The sequence below is a fragment of the Leptopilina boulardi genome, unplaced genomic scaffold, assembly GCF_019393585.1.
Source record: "Leptopilina boulardi isolate dan_hultmark-lab unplaced genomic scaffold, ZJU_Lbou_2.1 LbouV2_58, whole genome shotgun sequence".
Lineage (NCBI taxonomy): Eukaryota > Metazoa > Arthropoda > Insecta > Hymenoptera > Figitidae > Leptopilina > Leptopilina boulardi.
The window spans coordinates 302,500-316,856 of record NW_026138003.1 but is presented as its reverse complement, the minus strand read 5'-3'; the positions used below and the strand labels follow the sequence as shown (position 1 = coordinate 316,856).

At 29.4% G+C, this 14,357-nt stretch overlaps 1 protein-coding gene across 4 annotated transcripts in view; it reads left to right on the top strand.

Moving 5' to 3' along the window:
- The first annotated feature begins 726 nt into the window (after positions 1-726).
- Positions 727-14,357, top strand: part of LOC127290238 (serine/threonine-protein kinase dyf-5-like) — a 29,272-nt gene continuing 15,641 nt past the window's right edge. For all 4 annotated transcript variants that reach the window (XM_051318708.1, XM_051318707.1, XM_051318706.1 and 1 more), the window contains exons 1-2: positions 727-821; positions 6,804-7,083. In XM_051318708.1, coding sequence (XP_051174665.1) covers positions 6,922-7,083 — 162 coding nt within the window. In that variant the 5' untranslated portion in view covers positions 727-821; positions 6,804-6,921. The remainder of the gene's footprint in view (positions 822-6,803; positions 7,084-14,357) is intronic.

The window sequence follows — 14,357 nt, the reverse complement described above, 5'->3', positions numbered from 1 at the left end:
TATTCAAACATTGTGGTTAGAAATCAGTAAATTACATTTTTCTAAATTCCGCCTATTTTCATGATTTTAATTATTATCTTATAACTTAATATTATTATTTTTTAAATAATATTTTTCCCCTTTATTTTGTAATGTATTACTTTAATTGCGAAATTTATAAAATGATTAATTAAAAATTCAAATTTTTGCGGGAGCTCAACTTTTCGTTATTGCGCATGCTCGGTAAATCGTATTTAAATTTAAAAACTTTTTCTACTCTTTAAAAATTCATTTAATTTCAAAATATATAAAAAATTAAATATTTCCTCTTCCAAATTGAATGTTATTTAATATTATTAATTAAAAAAATATGTAATATAATAATATAAATTCATAAATGAAATTACAATTAAATGAATCTTATTTTCAATTATATAAATTTAAAAAAAAAATTTTTTTTTTCCCCTTCTTGAAAATGATAATTCACTTTTGTAGACAAAAAATAAAACTTTAAAATAATTTAATAAAAATAAAATTAATTCCTAAGGAACTATATACATAATAAATTAATAAAATAATAAAAATAAATATTAAATAAAATATAAATAAAAAATAATTATTTTTAATATTATAATATTGTATAATATTGTATGATAATAACATTTTTTTCCAATATTGAGTGGAAATTATAGTGTTATTTGATCCCCTTTGGTTTTAATTTCGTCAGTTTGTCGATGTGTTGTCATGGATACTTATAAGTATGGCTGCCATTATTTCAGTTCACAAGTGACAGCTGCACAAGAAGGTAGAAAAAACCTAACGGAAATCATATTTTCTACTTGGTATGTAAATTTTTTTGTTTTGATAATTGTCTTTTTCACTGTACATTATATTTTTTAAATGAAAAAAATTTAAATTTCCCCCAAAGAAAATTAATTTAAATGATTTTTAGTAATTTCTAAGAAAAAATACTTATGTACTATATTTTTTATAAGCTTCATTAAAAATATAAACAATGTCACATAAAGTAAATTAATTATAAATTAATTAACTTGAATAAATAAAAATAGTTGTAATTGCAACATTAAAAAATAATTTAAAAAAATTTAATTTATGAATAATTATTTTCATTATTATTATTATTATAGTCCCGTTGATTGATTAAATAAAAAAAAATAAAATAAAAAAAATATAAATTTTTATATTTAACAATTATTTTCTAGTGAACAAAAATTAAATATAGAGATTTTTTATTAGTAATCAAGATTCAAATTAATAAGTTTGAAATGGTAGCTTTTCATTGAATAAGAATAATGGCAATTTTGTATTACGTGTCTCAATTTTATTCATATTTCATCATTTATTCATATTTTAATTATTAAAATTTTATTATTCTTTACCTTAAATACATTTTAATATATTATTTCCATATTTACATTAATTATATTTTGTATTATTATTAATTAATTATTATTATTATTATTATTATTATTATTAATTACATAAACACTTATAAAAAAAATATAGAATTCAAATTTATTAAATGAATTACAATAAACTACCTAAGTATCAATAAAAAAAAATTTATAAATTCTTTAATTAAAATAATAATCGAATAGAAAATTTTCCATATTTTTCTTGTTTTAATTTTCAGTCAAATTATATATCAATTATATCCTTTATTATAAACATTAAGTATGAAAATTAATTAATTATACCAATCAATTATAAAATAGATATTATGGTTTTTTTTATTTACAAAAAATGATAATTAAAAAATAAATTAATGTGATTAAAAGGAAACGATATAATTAATTTCCACAAAATTGCCAATAAAAATATTAGTGACTCACTTTTGGTGTTTCCAATTTTTTTTTTTGGAATAAAAAAATGAGAAATAAGTGGCATTTCTTTACTATATATTTGATTATAAATTAGCCAAGTTGAATATAAAAATTTTACACATTAAAAATTTTAATTTTTTGATGATAGTAAACTGAAAATTTTATTTTCAATAAATATTTATTTTTTATTATTGTTGTATATATTTATGTACATGGATTTACATGATTTTATGAATTTCACAAGGAGTGCAAGGACTGATTCCTTTAATAAATTCCATGACTGAAGAAAATCTATATTCTCGCATGTCTCGCCAGAATAAGATTAGAGACATGCAAACGTAAGAAAATGCTAATTTTTGAAACCCCTTTGTCTCCCCCTATATATATAGCCCAATACGCAGTGTCCCAGTTTGACTAATTATTTTACCATTCATATTAAAGAGAACTATTTAATTGATCATTTTTAATAATCTAAACAAATTGATTTTTATCACTTTTCATATAAGATATTAATCTAAAGTCTAACTGAATAATAAAAATATTTTCTTATATATTAAAATGATAAAGATCTATATAAATAAATATAATATAAAAAAATATAATGAATTTTTTTTTTCTAACATTTGTTGAAAATAATTTAACATACACTTATACTCTGAAAAAAATTATTTTATTCAAAAAATCGGTTACCAATAATTTCTGTATTTGAGACAAATGCCATATAATTGAATATCAAATAATTATTTAATACAAATAAACATTTATTTGACAACATTAGTCAAGTAACCGATTATTTGAATTAAATTAATTTTTTTTTCAGTACGTAGTATATAAAAATTTTGCAATACAAAATAAATACAATAAATATAATAATAATAATAATGAATACAAATAAATACAATATAAATTTCTCTGATTTTCATTTTTATAAAAGAACAAAAATTGTACACAAAAATTTTGGTACAAATTTTAAATTTGACTTATTAAATATAATTTTCTTGATAATTTGTGATTGGTTATTTTTAAAATTAACGCCAAAATATTACAAGTAAATTGTAAATACAAATTATTACAAATATTATAAATAAATTCCAGACTTATAGTATAAATAAGTGCATATGCACTTAGTCAGATTTAAATAGTGGACAAATAATAATACGAATATTCTGTGAAATAAAAATTTAATTTTAAAAATTCTTTCAAATAACGTGTATTAATAAAAATACATTCAAATAAATGAAAATTCTATTTTACAAAAAATTTCTCTAAATTCAAAGAATATGTTATCATATGTTATACTTATATAAAAATTGAATTTATTAAAATTCTTTGTAAATAACACAAATTTACTTATGGATTAAAAAAAAAAAAAAAAAAATTATTATTTTAATGTATATTAGAACATAAAATTGATGTCAATTACCTTAAATTATATTGAAGAATTTTTATTATACTGAAAATAAATATTAACAACCCCTATAACTATTTTTTAATGTTGTTTGTTTAATGTGAAGGGAATAATTGGTTTTTCGGTATTTAGAACAAAGTTTCATTATTCAGAATTGTGAATTATTACTGATTAATGAAATTTATATTTCTTTACCGTTTAATGATAGGTAAACAGTTATATTCTAATGACACTTTAATAATTTATATTTATGACATTTAGTCTCGTAAAAAATATACTATATATGTATCTCGACAATTTTTTCACATACCTTATTATTTCTTTAATTATTATTAAATTGAAAGAAAAAAAAATGAGTAGAAAATTTCTTTTTTAAATATCTTTTTTTTTATTATTTTTTGTGATTATCGATATTTTTATATTCCTATATAGTATTATTTAGTACGAAAGAACATTTTTTTTACTTCTTATTCAGTTAGCAGATCATTTAAAACTATTTTAAAAAAAATAAAAATAAACATAATTTATAGTATGAAATTATTATTATTCTATACAAAAAAATAGAAAATTTTTATTAGAGTAGTTTTTATCATTTTATTTTGATCAAACGTGTTTTATAATATTTTAATGGAAATCTTGGTAATTACGCTCGATTACAACATATATACGGCATATCAAGTTTATGAATCATTTTTAAGCACATATACCTTAATTCTTGTAATATATGTGAGTTGAAAAGTTTTCCCCTTTTATACCTTCCTAGATATCTTGGAACCCAGTTCATTGTATCTACGGAAATATAGTTAAATCGATATAGAATGTCTTGTTCACGACATCTGGCAATTTTCTACTTTTGTTTTTTTCTTTTTTTTTTTATTATTATTTTTAAATGTCGTGACGACAGATTGAATTTTTTAAAAATGCTCTATTTTTATGTCAAAACGCGAATTTTTATCGATTTCACTGCAAATTTCTATATACATATATATATATATGTTATTTGTATATAAATAATTTTTATTTTCTTTAAAATTTTTTTATCTACATAGAAAAATGTTTAGAAAATAAAAAAAACTTATTTATTTTTTTTATCAATTAATTAGTATTTATATCAATTTTTTTCGACCTTCCTTTTTTTGTTATTGTTCTTTTTGTCCTTTAAAATCATATTTTCAATATATAGAGAAAAAAAAAAGTAAAAAATTGATTTTTTTTTTTTTTTTTGCAACGACAATGACTATTTCTATATCATTTCCGTAAATATAATATTATTAATAATTAATTTTCCAATTCTGATGAAATGTCGGGTTCAAAGATATTGTCGAAGACCTTATCAAAGGCTATAGACAATGAGACTCGTAAATTTCTCATAAAGTACTCCTTAAAATCGATATATACATCATATATCAAAGTTCCGCAATTTCTTATGAACGTTACAAAACATAAAAGGTCATATTTTTTTTACAATTTCTTCATGGTAATTGAATTTTTCAAAATGACAATGCACTACCTGTCGTGATAGAGGAATATATATATATATATATATTTTTTTATATAAAATATAGTAGTAATAAAGCCATTATAATATCAGAATACTTTATCAAAAGTGTAAATCAATTTTTCTAACATTTTTACACAGTTTTCTTAGTGAATGTTACATAACTCAGTGAAAAAAAAAAAATATTTGTCTTAAAGTAAAATAAATATTTACCTATTTTAGAATAAATTTTATTTATTTAAAAAATTTGTATTTATTTCAAATAAATTATATATTTAATTCGAATAAAAAAAATTTCTTTAGATTATGAAATTGAAAATATAAAAAAAATGTTCTTTCTACACATATTTTAAGGAGAATTTTTTTTTTTAGTTTTTAATAAATTTTTTTTTTAATTTACAACTTTTTTTTTTACTATATATAGTGTAATTTAACTCAGTTTTTAGAATATAGATTTGAAATTAGAAAAATAATTTTTTTAAGTGTTCCATTATTCCAGTGAAACATTTAATAAAGTCTAGAGTGTGCGTGTATAATATATGGCACTTTTCATGAATTTTCTATACGCACTCTGTAAATAAAGTTAGACATAAACATAAATCAATAAAGAATAACTGTAAAAACAAGTTCAACACTATTCACTTTTACCCTGACCTGTTCAAACATAAATATCAATCTTCAAACAAGAAATGCTTGGAATTCCAATTATCCCCTTTAGAATTTTATACTTTTATTTGGAAAATTGATCCAAATAAAACTTATTTATTGCCTATTTCAGTGTTATAATGATTGTTTGAAGAATTTTTCTTTTTCCTTTAATATTTCGACCAAAGCCGTTGGCGGCCTATTTTTCAAAAATTCTAATATTTTTAATATTTTTGTAGAAATATTATTTCTATATTATTTTTTTATTTAAAATTTAATATATTTTTAAAAAAATTATTTCTTTTTTGATAATTGTTCATAACTATGTTTAAAGTCTAAATTTCTTTTGATTATAAGTTGTAATTATTTTATTATAATTATATGTGAATTAATTTTAATGTTGTTGTATTAAATTTCCAATTTACAATCTTTTTATACATTTTTTTTCTAGAAAATGAATTAATATTTTTTGATCAAATTTTGCTTAAAATTAAGTATTTTTAATTTACTTTCATATGATCTATTGAGTTTTTAAATTATTTATGTGGAAATATGAAATATTTTTCCTTAAATATTGAAGTTTTACCAATTTCCAATACCAATATTTCCTCTCCAGTGAAACGTAAAATTACAATTTTGGTTTTAATAATTCAATTGAACCTTCCTTTCCTTGGATTCAAAGTTTCGCGTTGATATTTTCCCAGTGATTTGTTTATTCATGATAATTGATGGAGTTTTTAAGTATACTGCAAAAAAGAAATTTAATTTAAATAATCGGTTACTTGACTATTATCAAATAAATATTTATTTGTATTAAATAATTACATATTATTTAAGTCAATTAAATGGTATTTGTTTTTAATACAGAAATTATTGCTCCAAGATTATTTAATTGAATTAAAAATTCTTTGGTTCAAGTAAATATTTATTCCATGTGAGATTTTGATTCAAAAACATTTTTTTTGACGGATATATATTTTTTTTAAATATGAAAATACCTATTTTTTTATTTCTCTATTTGATAAACATGAAGTTATGATTTTTATTAAATTAAAAAAATAAGTATTTTCTTATTTTTCATAAGGATTTCCGGAAAAAAAAATGTTCGTTAAAAAAATCTGACGTGAAATACCTACTATAATACTAATAAGAAACTTATGTAAACCAAGTCCATTTCTGGGCCATTAGGCTGAAAAATAAATAATATTATATACTAATAAAAACTTCTATTATTAAATTATTATTTTTTATTCGTATTTAAAAAATTATTTTGCTACTATCCAGTTAAAAGTAGAAAATAAGAAAAATGAAGATATAATGAAGAAAAAAAGTAACAGTTTATTACACATTACACTTAAATTTAAAAAATTTATAATATTTATTTATATATTAAAATAAATAAAAATTTTCTCATCCTTTCGATTTTCAGTAATATAAGAAGAATGTTATCCAAGGCTTTGCCGAATGTAAATTCGGCATTTACGTAATTGCAAATTGAAGAAAGTGAATGATTTATAAGAGGGTTAGGATTCTGGAATGAAGATCAAATGAAGATGAATCGATATATCACCTTGAACCAACTGGGCGATGGAACATTTGGCTCAGTTGTTCTCGGCGAAAGAATTGATACTGGCGAGAAAGTTGCAATCAAAAGAATGAAAAGGAAATACTATTCCTGGGAAGAAGCTATGAATCTTCGAGAAGTCAAGGTGTTTATATGTTTCAATTAATCAAATATTTTTAATATTTCCAAAACTAAAAAAAAATAGGTATTGAAATATGATTTTTACAAAATTTCAAAATGAAAAATTTTACTTGAAACAATTAATATTTCAAGAATTTGTTAAAAATAACTAATTTAATAGTAAAATGTCAATTACTATTTCCAATAGTAAAATATCTAGTAATATTTTAGTTAAAAATAACTAATTGCACACAGGTTTACAAATTTAAAACTTTTTTTTTGCCAATCGAACGAAACATTTTTTTTCGATTAATAGGTGTTTTTTGAGTAAAAAAAACATATTTTGAATTTTTTTCCTTCGTTCAATTTTGCTGAATCTAAAAAAAACACATTTTCAAGGTGTGACGTCACTTAAATTCACCTGTAGGAAAATCAGCTAGTTCAAATATAATAAATAATATACCGTTGGAAAGGTAATTAAATTACTTTTCGAACCGTCCATTATAGAATAAAATCGAATGAAAATTGACAGACATATATAGTTGATCAAAGTTCAAATTTCATGCAAATTTTGTTGATTTTTAGATACTTGTCTAAATTCTGCTAATTTTTTCTAATTCAAATAAAAAGAGTTCATGTTTAAAATCTTTTATCGATAGTCTATTTAATTACGAAAATTTTGAGCCCAAGTAGAGCACAATCGGATGAAAGATAAAAATTCTACACTAGATTTAGTGAACTAAACAATTTTTAGTAAACTTCTCAAGTGATTTCGTTCTTAATCTCTTGTGTATTAAAAAAAATCCATTTCTTTGATAAAAATTTAAATATTTTTTGATTATCATATGATAACGCTCTACAAATTTATTCTACTTTGTAAAAAAAAATGTTTTGTGCAATAAATCAATACCAATTTCGAAATTGTATAAATAAAAAAGAAAAAACGTTTGCAGTGAAATTTGCAGTAAAAATTCAAACTATAAAATAAATTTAAGCTAAAAGGTTTTAAAAATCTCTAATTCTCTAATCTAGGGTTTTTCTTACTCAAAAAACACCTATTAATCGAAAAAAAAATGTTTCGTTCGATTGGCAAACTGTAAACAGATGTTATTATAGTTAAATTTACTTTTAATTGAAATAACTGTAACGATGTAAATCGTTACTTATATTGGTTGGTATCTGTCAGCGTTTTCGCCCCTCTTGATCTATCAGCTGTTTAGTTTTTCGTGTCAACGTGCCATGAACATGTGTTCTGGCAGTTTTTCTGCGTGAGGATGTGCGCATGTTTGTGCCGCCTAAAGGCCCGATTGTCAGCGTCGTTATCTAGGTTTTCCGGAGAGCTGCCGCCAAATCGTCCAGGGAGAAGGATGGAGCGATAGGGGTGACGAGGAAAAGGGATAGCGCGCCCCTCTTAACTGATTAGGAGATCTAGGGGAAGTTGGCGTCAATAGTCAGTCGATTTTGGATCGTATTGAAAGGAAGACCCTTTCGCGGGACTCATAATTTATAATCGCGTTATACGCTTAATTATTCAATAAATAGTTGTATGTGTGAAATAAATCTTTATTCGTTGTTAACTAAATGTGTGTTATTTGTCGTTATAATATTTTCGATTTATCAGCGTCAGTCAACGTCGTCTTAGTGTCGGCATTTCGACATTGCTGAGTTCTTTTATGGTTCATCTTGTTCTGGGATCATCAATGCACCGATGGTTCGACTTGGTTGGAATCTCCCTTTGGTATTTTTCAGAGGAATTTAAGATAAGTATTTAGCGTTCGATTAATGTGGACGGTGCAAGCGGGTTTCCCATAACGCGCGAAAGTCCACCATTATAATTGGCATCCCTTGTGGGGAGGCTTTTGACCAAGCATAAAAAACAAGATCATTTTTGTGTTGTGTTTTGTCATCGAGGAGAAAATTCCTGTTTTGTCAGCGTGTGTGACGGTTAAAAATTTCGCGCGGTCGTGTGCCGGTAATGGTGTCGCGAGGCATAATTTCAGTGTACATTGATTATTGGAAATAATCAATCAATTTCTCGAACTAAAAAAAAAGGAAGTAAAAATTAACTGTAATATTTAATATAATTTTCATATTGTTCGTGGAGCATCAGTGAATTTTTTTTATGTGTGCCGGTGAATTTCGGCGTCCTTTTAAAAGTTAATTCTCAACATGTGCTCGGATATGACGTCATGCGTATGACGTTGCGCGAACAGTAGTCAGCTGGGAGTTTAAAGTCAGCGTGAAAGAAAAAGATTTTTAAATATTGTCTGTCAGATAATTTTCTATTTTCGAGGGTAAATTTATTGAGAAGTGAAAGTGTTCGAGAATATAATTTGAAATAAATGTCAAGTTGCGAGTATTTTTTATGAGTTTTCTATCGTTGAATTGAATTTGGATTTGTTTTATTATTTATTATTTTACCGAGTGTGATTAGAGCGAGTATTAGAATTTATATCCTCGACTTATAACACACTCTGTCAGTGAAATGAATTGAGTAGTGTAGCGCCATATATGAGTTCTTAGAATTCTCAGCGTTTTCCTTTTGAACTACGTGAAGATCCTTTTCAGAGTTAATCGACCAGTGTGTTTAAATTTTTTCTATTATTTCAGTGAGTGTGGATCTGGATTTTAAGAAAGAATTTGTCAGCGTCAAATTAATTTTTTTTTTCTCGTTCGCGAATTTACAAACCTTGTCAGGTGACAAGTGAGATTATCCTCAATTCTCGAAGAGATTATTTATTGAGAGAGTTTCATTTTTGAGAAAAGTGAAATTAAGCGATTATAATTGCCGCGTGATTTAGTGTGAGTCAGCGTTCGGTGAATTAATTCGTTTTTTAGGTGTTAATTTTTCTTTCTTTCTCTAATAAAAAAAAAAAAAAAGAAAATTATTTATTTAATTTTTTTTTATTAATTTGACACTTGTTCGCGACGGACAAAACTTTTTTTTTGTGTTGTGAACGTTTGGAAAATGTTTTATTGGACGTGATTTAGTGTTGCGGGTGCAACATTTATCAGAGACTATTCCTTTTTTTTATATACGAAAAAAGCGTGTTTCTTGTTAGCGTCCAATTTCATTTGGAATAAATTAATGAATTAATTATTCATTCATTTTATTTTGGAATTTTATTTTGGGGACTGAATAGAGATTTTTTTTTTTTTTATCAATGAAAAATCTTTTCTCTCTTACTCTTATTATATTTTGTGTATTCGGTAAATCGGTACGAGGAAATCAGCGTAATTCAGTGACAACTCAATTGTTTTTAGAAAACGGAAAGAGTCGTATGAGTGCCGCGATTTAGTACCAGGGAATTTTTTTTTATTGAGAGTGTTTTCTGTTTTTGTCAGCGTTAGTATTTGATCGGGTAAAGTGGATAATTTTCCGGAATTAGTTTCGTTATCGCGAAGAGTGAAAAATTTGCTTTCATCGACAATGGAGGTATATCAGCGTCACTTCGCGAAACTTTTGGAAAATCCGAATATCAGCGCAAATTGGCAATCGATAACGCGTATGCCTATCAGTGACGTCGTGAGAGAACTGATGAGTCATAATGTGAGCACATTAGGTACGGTGCAGGTATTGCGCGAGCGTTTATTGCGTGTCCGGGCAAGACTAGTTTATGGCGAAATAGTTTTTGTTCCGTGGATTAAAAAATTTGATGCTAGAGATTCGGATGAAGTTTTTCTGGTGGAGGCTATGCCGGATCTAAATAGATTACCGGTACCGGAAGTGGATTTGACAACCGATCAAATTGACGCGAATGACGAAGTGGAGGTGAATCAAGGTGATGACGTGGCGAGCTGCGTGGATTATAACACCGGGTTAGATCAGCAGATACTAACGACTAGTGAGTCAGCGGGTATGACTCCAGCCATAATATCAGTGGCTAATACGGCTGTTAGCAGTGCGGTGTCTAATGTAACGACAGTAGCGCCGACGGTGACAAGTGGAACGTCCGGGACGTCTCCAACAGTAACTTGGGCATTACCGAGCTCTGGTGTGGCTACGCCTAGTTTTGTACCACCTATAGGGAGGTTTAGTCAATTCGACACTCGAATGTGCTATCTCCCCCATAACGGTACGGTGTTTACCCATAATACTAATACCGAGGTTAATTGGGCGTCGCGGCCTCCAGAACAAAATAGTCAGCGTCAGGGACAAGCGTTACGGAACTCAGCGTCGGCTCCGCCTATGCAGGGTACTGATAGTAACCTAGGTTCAGGTACGGTACCTAAAGTTTCACAACCACAAAACTCATTCAGCGAACCTCCATTAAGTTTCCCAGATCAGTGTCACGATCGCGTGTCCGATCTGGTCAACGATATTAAAAAGGTTTTAGACCCGCCTGAGAGAGAAGAGTGGGTAAAGAGGGGTAGAAGGGAGGAAGCTAAGTCTTATGGTGGGGGCCATGTCGGAAATACAGAGGCAAATTTTAATTCTCGGGAAAATAGCGGTAATTCAATGCGAGGCCATTATGACTCACTTTTGAACTTGTCTTCGGATGAGTCAGGATCGGAAGACGAATATGGCCCAGACCAGGCCCAATATGTACAAGGACCGGGTACGCGTGAAATCTCAGGTGCGCGCGCAGCGAAGCTTTTAAAGAGCTGGAATTTGAAGTTTTCAGCGTCGGATAAAGAAGATCCGGGCGAATTTTTAATTCGCGTGCAGGACTGTAGAGAATGTTATCAAATTTGCGACCAAGAGTTATTAGCGGCAATCCCTAGCGTTTTATTAAATTCAGCGAGTCGTTGGTATCATGTCACCAGAAGAGAAATTAGATCGTGGCGAGTTTTCAAAAAGTTATTCTTAAGAGAATTCAGCGGTGCTATCGACGAAGAGGATTTGTGGGAAGAATTAAAAGCGCGCACTCAGGCTAAAGGAGAGCGAATTTCTTCTTATTTAACCAGTCTTCGTTTAATTTCGCAACAATTTAAGCGTCCGATTTCAGCGTCTAAAATGTTGAAGATCGTGTTTCGAGGGTTGACACCGGAGTACCGCCGATTCGTAGCAACTTATGATAACATTTCGCTTAGCGAATTGGAAAAAATTTTGCATCGCTACGAACGTGTTCGTGACATAGATAAGCATTATGCCCCACCTCCACCTAAAGATAAAATGAGAGTACCTTCAGCAGCTCCTTCTGGAGCAAATAAGGCGCATAAAATAGACGCGTTATTAGATACGTCAGCGTCTGAGTCCGAAGAGGAAAGTAGTACTCCCAAACCCCCCAAGAAGAAAAAGAGTAAGAAGCAGTCACCAAAGAGAATGAGATCGAGTGATAATGTTAGCGAACCTGTGGTTGAAGCGTTTATGACAGATGAGACGCCATCTAGAGGAACAAATTTGGTACAGCCTAAATCTGTTCAATCAGCGCAAGGTGTTCCCAATAGTGGACCGCCTCGACCCCAGGTTGGCCATAATTTTGGGCAGAAGCGTGGCCCTCAGTGGGGACCTAAAACTGATACTGGTCAATCAGCGTCAGGTCAGCGTCCGTACTTTGCCCCCTGTAGTGTGTGTCAGGTGGTCGGCCACCGAGCTTCAGCGTGTCCGATGAGGGTGTGTTTTGCGTGCAATCAGGCAGGTCATTTTGCAGCGCAATGTCCAAATAAGGGACAGCCCCAACAAAGTGTTGACAGTTGTCAAGTATGTGGTACCCGTGGGACAGTGTTTTCACAATGTCCGAACTGTGCCGCGTTCAGACAGTGGGTGGAAAACTGTCAAGGGGGGGGACCCAACGACCCTCCCCCCCCGTTAGCGAATCAGCCTCGTTAGTCAGCGCTCCATTCGTTAAAAATGATTGTTTTCTGCGGGTGAAATTAATGGAGTATTCAGAACCAAGTAACGATTCGGGAAGTAGTCAAGGTAATGTTCAGGGGTCTGAACAGTGTGTAATTAGCGCCGATTTTGCGACTAGTCAGGACGTGTGTCGTGGACAACGTCCAGAGTTACTAGTGAACGATGTTCAGGGGTCTGAACACAATGTTCGAAACAGCAAAAGTGCGACTAATGAGGACATCTGTAGGGTACAGAGTCCTCAACTGCTGGTGAATCATGTTCACAGGTGTGAACAGAGAATTCCCAGCAATATTATTGCGACTAGTGAGGACGTGTGTCGTGGACAACGTCCAGAGTTACTAGTGAACGATGTTCAGAGGTCTGAACACAATGTTCTAAACAGCAATAATATTCCGACTAGGGAGGCCGTATGTTGTGAACAACGTCCAGAAACTAGTCCCAACAAGTCTCAGAGGTCTGAGCAAAGTTTGTGTAGAGAGTGTATTAGAGATGTTGGGGAATTAGCGGGTGATTTAATCAGCGTCTTGAAGATTCCGGATGAATTAGAGAGTCCTAGTGTTAGTGGAGCTCCAAGTGCTGTTCGAGAATCAGCACGTGTAGTCCAGGAGGGGGTAGGAACTGCAGATGGTGCAGTTGAATCCCCAATCATCGACGAGACGGATTTCGGGAGTATCAGCGACAACAGACGTTTCTTTAAAGTATTTTTAGCGGATCAACCATATTTAGCGTTGTTTGATCCGGGAGCGACAGTGTCAGTTGTAGGTCCCAAACTCGCGCAAAAATTCAAGGATCGTTTAGTAGGCATGAAGTCAGCAATATATAGTGCTATAGGCGGATCCACCAAGTCTCTTGGAAAGTTGAAGTTATGGTTGACTGTTGATGGTTGCACCAACTCTTTTGAGTTGATAGCCATCGACTCTTTGTCCCATGATTTGTTGCTTGGTAATGATTTTTGGAAAGAAATGGACATTGAGGTCCAATTAGGTAAAGGTTTATGGAGAATTAGTGGCCGCGAATGGCATGAATTCGCGGAGAATAGAAATGAGCGTCTGGACGGCACAATTTACGCAAAGTGTGCGGGTATTTGTGATTCGACGTCTGATCAGCGTCAAGAAGTCCAGAGGTTAGTAGACGAATTAGTTTTATCCCAAACGGTTGAGCACGGGATGAAAACTCATACTGAGTATCATATCAGCGTTTTAAACTCGACGCCGATGAAACATTGGCCTCGGAGCATGTCAGCGATGATGTTACATCAGTTGATTAAAAAAATTAACGCGCTTTATTGTTCTAATACGGTAGATCATATAAAGCGTTTGGATGCGTTGCGCGTTTTAGAAGTAACATTTATTGAACCTTCATTAGTGTCGGTTTACGACTTAAAGTCCAATAATATTCGTCGCACCGTTAATGCGCTCTTATTCGACTTAAAGCGTTTCATTCCTCCTCGTCTTGGGTTGCCATAATCAATGTCAGCGTCCAGAGAGAGTGAGTCTCTGCTG